Source organism: Papilio polytes, unplaced genomic scaffold (assembly GCF_000836215.1).
Source record: "Papilio polytes unplaced genomic scaffold, Ppol_1.0 DF824493.1, whole genome shotgun sequence".
Taxonomy (NCBI): Eukaryota; Metazoa; Arthropoda; class Insecta; order Lepidoptera; family Papilionidae; genus Papilio; species Papilio polytes.
In genome coordinates, this window is record NW_013524711.1 from 411,567 (window position 1) to 419,427 (window position 7,861).

At 37.6% G+C, this 7,861-nt stretch overlaps 1 protein-coding gene across 1 annotated transcript in view; it reads left to right on the forward strand.

Annotated features, from left to right (window-relative positions):
- The first annotated feature begins 5,454 nt into the window (after nt 1-5,454).
- The window catches only part of LOC106102679, a 37,283-nt gene continuing 34,876 nt past the window's right edge, over nt 5,455-7,861 (forward strand). Inside the window, exon 1 of the mRNA XM_013282600.1 lies at nt 5,455-5,461. Within this exon, the coding sequence (XP_013138054.1) occupies nt 5,455-5,461 (7 nt within the window). The remainder of the gene's footprint in view (nt 5,462-7,861) is intronic.

Sequence of the window (7,861 nt, forward strand, 5' to 3'; positions counted from 1 at the left end):
AGTAATCTGTGGTTGCCTTGATATTGCAGATGTCTGGCCATCAATGATCTTCATGTTCCTAACACCCTTTAAACCCCTTACTTATTAAAAAAAAATAGTTTGTTTTGATTTTATTTGTTGACTGGTAGTTTTTATTTTTTCTGCATGATATTAAATCTTTATTTTATAACTAGCTGTCAATTGATGGAATAAAAAAAACAAAAGTAAGCCTGTGTGTTCTTCCAGACTATCCTCTACATCTATACCAAATAAAATCGTTCAGCCGTTTAGGCTACAAACTGTAACAAATATCCATCCATCTAAACTTTCACATTATATTAGTATAATTTGTTTAACTAACAATTGAAAATGTTAAAATTTAAATTCTTAATTTAATGAAGGTATTTGTCATTGGATAACACTATTATGTACAAGTGTTCTTCCAGACTATGCTCTACATTTGTGAAAAAATCATTGAGATCCATATAGCAGATTTGGATAATCTCAAAACTTTTTTTTTTGTAATAAAAGGGGGCAAACGAGCACGTGAAAACGTTGGTGTTCATGTGCTCGTTGCTCAGGTCGTGCTCAGGTCAATAGCGCTCATGGACATCCACAACATGAGAGGAACTACAGATGCATTGCCGGCCTTTGAGGAAATGATAGGCTGAAATGAAAATTAACATCATCATCACCAGCTCACTATACGTCCCCACCGAGGGGCTCGGAGGCTACGCTAATAAGGGGTGATTAGGCCATAGTCAACCACGCTGGCCAAGTGCGGGTTTGTTGACTTCACACATATCTTTGAATTTCTTCGCCGATATGTGCAGGCATCACGATGTGTACCTTCACCGTAAGAACGTCGGGTAAATTATGTACATATGAAAATTCGTAAAAATCGAAAATCACATTGGTACATGGCAGCGGGATTCGAACCCAAGACCTGTGGATTACAAGTCAAGTGTTCAAACCACTGAGCCACCGACGCTCATAAAATGAAATTGTCTTACTAATATTATAAATGCAATAATTTGTATGAATGGATGATTGTTACATATCTCTGTAATGACACCACAGACTTTCTGTTCTGTGACATATTCGTCATAGAACAGAAAGTCTAGAAGAACCATGGCCTACATAGAATCGTAGAAGCCTAGGAGTTACAACCATCTTACTTATATTATAAATGCATAAGTTTAGATGGATGGTTGTTTGTTCGAGTTTGTAGTCTAAACTGCTCAATGGAACTCTATGAAATTTGGCATAGATGTAGAGGATAGTATGGAAGAACACATAGGCTACTTATTTTTTAATTCTACGCCGATGCAGTCGCGAGCGAAAGCTAGTTATCTATACTCTATACTATTATGATAAAGAGGAAAGATTTGTATTTTTGTATGTATTGAAATAACTTAAAAATTCTTTCACCGTTTGAAAGGTAACTTATCTGTGAGTAACATAGGCTATGTTTTTTTTTATTATTTTTTAATTTGATGCGGACGAAGTTCCAAGCAACCGCTATTCAAACAGTGTTAGAGCCCGCTTTAACATCTTCGCACGAATGGCTCGCCCGGCGCTATACCACGACCACACAGAAAACAGGCGTGAAGTCTGATGAGTGTAGTGCTGGAGGCCTAATTTTAGTCCTTTTCCCTTTGGACCCTTTTCTTAAGAGGAAGGGATGGGAAGAAAACTGGATTTGACAGTGGAGGAAACGCATAGGAAGGGGAAATGTCCTCTTTATGTGCGTCTCCTCCTCCGTCGATCAATGGTAGGCATCGCATCTGTAATTGCGGTTGTTTATGTGCAGCGGTCGCTCCATTTTGGTGGATTCAGGTAGCCGCTTGCTCGTTTGCCACCTTATATTTAAAAAAAAATTCTTCATGTAAATAAAAATGTATATTTTGCAATAAAAGTTAATTGTATTTGCTAATTAACTAGGTCGTGAAATTACACGTACTTTTGTGCTCTAATAAAATTGCTTACATTGTCTTTGTCAGAAACTTGCTAACTTTTTTTATTATTTTTTAATATTACTATTACCTGTTAATATCTTGCTTCTTACTTATAAATCCGAAAGTTAAGATGGATGTTAGAGTGTAAACTGCTGGCATCTCGATGATTGACATGTAGAGGATAGTCTGGAACCCATAGGATACTTACTTTTTTTTTAATTCCTCCCAGACTGAGTTGTGGTCGAAATCTAGTCGCATTATAAATATTAATTCCTGTATATTTAAGTTATTGAAGTATCTTGACATTTTGGAACAATGCCAAAACTTGAAACTTTGATGATATAATGCAATTCAAACTTTAAGACCGCTCGGAATTTCCCATGAGACGCTACGAACTTGAGTTTTAATAAGCGCGGACGAGGAATACCACGGCGTTCTACCCATGCTCGCTTTGTGCTGACGTTAAGTTTGAATGTTACTATAACAGTTTTTTGCATTCTTGCGGCGGGGTGTTAACGTGCATGGCCTTCACCCGCCAAGATATTTGACTTACCATTTTGAAAGAAATGCGATCGAATAAACATTTTTGACGCATTTAAAGAAGTGTTTAAAGTTGTTTTTGTGAAAATTGGTTAAGAAATATGTTTGAACCAATAATAGACTAGTATTATTTAACACTAACAGTTGCTCGCGACTTCACCCGAATGGATTTATAAAAACTATTTTATTATTTACATTTGTCTGATTCACAATTTCAAATATCAAATTTCGAACGTACTAATGACAACGACCGCGCCTATGGCAATTTTTGTTGATATTGGCAGCTTGTACTGTATGGTCTTTTTCCCACATCAAGGTTTTTTCCAATTTATATACCCCCTAAGTTTAATAACGTGAAAATATATAGCCTAAAGCGTGACGGAAGTGTAGGGCCTTTTATTAAAGTAAGAATTATTCAAAAATATGCTGTAATTGGCGAGATCCTACGACACAAAATAGTGTGTGTTTACGCTTTATTATATTGGTATAGAAGTATAGGATCGAAGGTATGAAACTGGACCGTCGTATACGATCTTGTTGACATACTGTGTGAACGCATTGTCAGTAAATTGTACGTTTTATTTACAAGGTGGCAAACAAGCAAGAGGCCATCTGAATTCGCCAAGAAAGCAAAGCCTGCCTATACATCCGAAATTGCAGATGCGTTATCTACCCTTAATCAACGGAGAAGACGCACCTAAAGAGATTAATTCCCCTTATGCGTCTTGCAACGTCAAATCCACTTTTCCTTCCCGTATAAAAAATGATGTGAAAGGAAAGGGATTAAATTATGCCTCTGGCACCACACTCTTTAAACTGTACACGGAATTACTTCCACTTCACGTCTGTCGTGTGTGTTACTGGTTTTACACCGGGCGAACCCTACAGTGCGAAGATGTTAAAGCGGGCTCTACCACTGTTAGGCCACGTTCTCCTTGTTCATGCGATTCATTACTATCGCAAGATATTGTCAAATTATAACAATGTCCAAATTAATTTCTTAACCGTAAATGTTATCATTACAAAACAATTATGTTAAGTCACACAAAAGAACAATGTCTGTTTGTTCAAGTGTACGGACGCATTTCCAAACTAATTTCATAATTATATGTATGTTTTTGTTGATGTCATCGGATGATTGGAATACGTTGGTTTAGAGTACAATCGGGGAAAGTGTCGGTGTTACTCTAACGGTACAATCGTTCGAATATTTAAAAACGAGACCCAACAAAGACCTGAATCCACCGAAATGGAAAGCGACTGTTGCCCATAAACATCCGCAATTGCAGATGCGTTGCCTACCCTTAACTGACGGAAGAGGAGACGCACTTAAAGAGGACATTTCTTCTTCCTATGGAGGAGACGTCTACCGTCAAATCCACTTTTCCTTACCATCCTCTCCTCTAAAGAAAAGGTTGGAAAGGGAAAGGGACTAAAATTAGGCCTCCGGCACACTCATCAGACTGCACTTTATTGCTTCCACTTCACGCCTGTTTTGTGCGTGGTCATGGTATTATACCAGGCGAGCCGGCCTTACAGTGCGAAGATGTTAAAGCGGGCTCTACCACTGTTAATTTTTTGTTTCTTACTGTGAACTGTCTATCGCGGTTTTTATGAATCAGCTATGGAAAACTAAACCAGAACAATAGTCTAGCCTTGCGATTCAGTATTCGAGGTCGATTAAAAGAGAATCTATTGATTGTTCACGGAACATCAGTTATATTAAAAAATGCGTTTCAAGTCATCGTGTTTTTTAAGAACTAGCGGTAGCTCGCGACTTCGCCCGTGTAATATTATAGCCTATGTTACTCATAGATAGATTACCTTTTTAACGGTGAAAGAATTTTTAAAATCGACCCAGTAGTTTTTGAGTTTTTTATATACATAAAATACAAATCTTTCCTCTTTATATTAGTATAGGCTAGGTTATGCTCACGACTGTGCGGGATACAAAAACTGAGTTTCATGTTTTCTTCCAGACTTGTGATATAGTAATAACATCCATCTATCCAATTATTCCCATTTATAAATACTAATATTATAAAGAGGAAAGATTTGTATTTTTGTATGTATTGAAATAACTCATAAACTACTGGACCTGGACTACTGGACCTACTGGAGTTCATCATTAAAAAGCTACGTTATCATTGAGTAACATAGGCTATATTTTTTATTATCATAGTTTCACGAGTACGAAGTCGCGTGTAATAGCTAGTGTTAGATAATAGGTATGGTATTGAATCAAATACATTTGTAGTTTGTTCTCTATTTTTGCGTGAGTTAGCGTTTGAAAAAAATAACGAAATTGATCAATTTGTGCTCATTCCATTTTATAGCAATTTACAGTCAATGTCAGTTGCATAAATAAGAGTATCCACAATCTGACTAAACTATCGCACAACTGTTCAGTCTCGCTTTGATTCGTAGCTTACTAGCTGTTCCCGTGCAGCGTCATCCGCATGAAATTATGAACATCTTATTTTATTGTTTACATTTGTCAAATTATCAATTACAAAGGTCAAAATGACATGACATGATGACAACCTTGCGTCCTTGATGTTGGCAGCAACTTATATCTTTCCCACATTAGGGTTTTTATCCAAAATATTTACCACCTAAGTTTAATGGTGTTAAAATATATAGGCTAAAGCGTGACGCAAGAGTGGGGATTTTTATTAAAAAAAGAATTAATAAAGAAATGCTGTAATTACTGACATCTTATACAACAAAGAAGTGTGTGTTTACGCTTTATTATAATAGTATAGATATGGAGGTACACTACTCGATTTGTAATTATTCAACTAAACAGTTAAACTGGCTACAAAACAATCATCACCAGCTCACTATACATCCCCACTGAGGGGGTAGCCTACCCTAAGGGTGACTAGGCCATAGTCAAGCACGCTGCACTGCGGGTTGACTTCATCTTTGAATTTCTTTGCCGATAAACATGACGATGTTTTCCTTAGCCGTAAGAATGTGGGGTAAATTATTTACATACGAGCTGTTGCCCGCGACTTCGTCCGCGTTGTATTAGAAAACATACGAACTATATAAATTCCAAAAAGCTGCGTATCCCTCGGGAACCGGACATTTCTCTGGGATGAAGCTTATCCCATGTGTACTCCAGACTTTGTTTTACATCTGTGCCAAATTTCAATAAGATATGTTGAACCGTTGCAGAATGATCGAGTGAACATTAAAAAACTAAATTAATGAATCCCACGGGAACCGTAACTTATCCCGGGAAAAAAGTAGCCTATGTGTTCTTCCAGACTATGCTCTAAACCTGTGGCAAATTTCATGGAGATCCGTTTAGCCGTTTTGGCTACAAACGCTAACAAACATCCATCCATCCATCTAACTAAACTTTCGCATTTATAAAATTAGTAAGATAGAATTCAAAATCGAAAATCAACAGGATTCGAACCCAGGACCTGTGGATTACAAGTCAAGTGCTCAAACCCCTGAGCGTTTGACGAGAATCGACAATCGCACGACAGTTGTGCGACAGTTTAGTCAAAGGTGTGTGGAACTTTTATATTACGTAACAATCATAGACATACAAGGATAATGGCAGTTGGCAATTTGAACTAACAATTAAATAAAGAGTCACGTTTTGACCAATCAGAGAGCAGCTTGGAATGTCGACATTTTTAAAATTTTGAAATTCGAAATTCGAATTCAAAAAAATTAACGTATAGTTTATTTTTTTTTTAATAAGAGAATTTTGAAAGAAGTTAGTTTTTTGCCTACCCTTCAATGTTAAAAAAATATGAGATAATTGTAGATCTATAGAAATTAAATTTAGAAATTACGTAATCTACCCACATGATGCACATATTAGCATAGATATATCAAACGTAAATATCAAGGACTTTGTGAACTAGTTCTCTAGTATACATATAGTGATTATTCCCGTGTGGTTTTTTTTATAATATAAGGTGACAAACGAGCAAGCGACCGCTACCCATAGACATCCGCAATTGGTGATGCGTTGTCTACCCTTAGTTGACGGAGGAGGAGATGCACATAAAGACGATATTTCCCCTTCCTATGCGTCTCCGCCGTCAAATCCACTTTCCCTTCCCATCCTTTACTTATAAAAATGGGTGGTAAGAGAAAGGGACTTTAATTAGGCCTCCGGCACCACTCTCATCAGACGAAACGTGGATTTGCTTCCACTTCACGCCTGTTTTAAAGAAGAAGATATGTGTGAAATCAAACTATAGCCTCATGTTGCGCCTCAAGCCTCAGTAGTGATGTACTTAGTGTAGGCTCCAAGCATTGGTGGCGACGTATTGAGCTAGTGATGTGTAAATCTAAACCGGATCAGATCAGCTATAGGCTTGAAGCGTTGATATGCCGCTCAATAGATCGGCGTGGTTATATAATACTAGCTGTTTACGACTTTGTCGCGTTAAAATAAAAAATAAAATATAGCATATGTCAGTCACAGATAAACTACCTAATGGTGGAAGAATTTTTCAAATCGGCTCAGTAGTTTTTACGTGAATCAACAAACCTTTCCTCTTTAAGTCTATGTGTACTTCCAGAGTATCCTCTAAGACTTTATCGAGATAACTGATCTCGATGATGTCAGCAGTTTAGGATATAAATTCTAACAAACATCCATCTAAACTTTCGCATTTATTATAGTAAGATGTGATTTGAGCTGCAACTCGTAGACCACACTTCACGCAAATCATAACATAAATACGAACTGAGCGAATCATTCAGATCTCTCATCAGTTCTTTTTCATTTGACTTGCCCACGTTTAGTTCGCCTACGTATTTGATTTGGTGTTGTAATTCAATATCGATACTTCGATAATTTCCGTTACCGCGGTTTCATAGATATGTAAACTATGCAAAAATACGTACATTGTTACACAGACTGGTACAGTCTAGGACAGTGGTGGGGAATATTTATGTATCTAAGTTAGATTGCCAAGTACCATCCTCACTATCTCGATGGCATCCCACAACCTTGCGTTCGCGGAACTTACTGCCTCGCACAGCCGCGTTGTGGAACTGTCTGTCCTTCTTCTTCTTCTTCTTCTTCTAATACCTCTCCATTACTGGAGGTTGGCCGTCAGCTCAGCGAATCTCACCCTGTCCTGTGCCAAGCGAAAAAGTTGTTCGTCGCTGGCGATACTTGTCCACTCCCGGATGTTTCATAGCTAAGATTTCCTTTTCCTTCCAACGCGTCTTCTGCCTGCGACTTTGCCCATCATCAGTTGGAGAAGCTCATATCTTTCATGTCGCAAAACATACCCAAAACATGTCTGTCTTTGGTATTTCCAAACTAATACGACTTAGGGTCCTTGAAGAAGCGAGCTTATCATTTCATTAAAGGTCGGCAACGCACCTGTGCTTCCGAT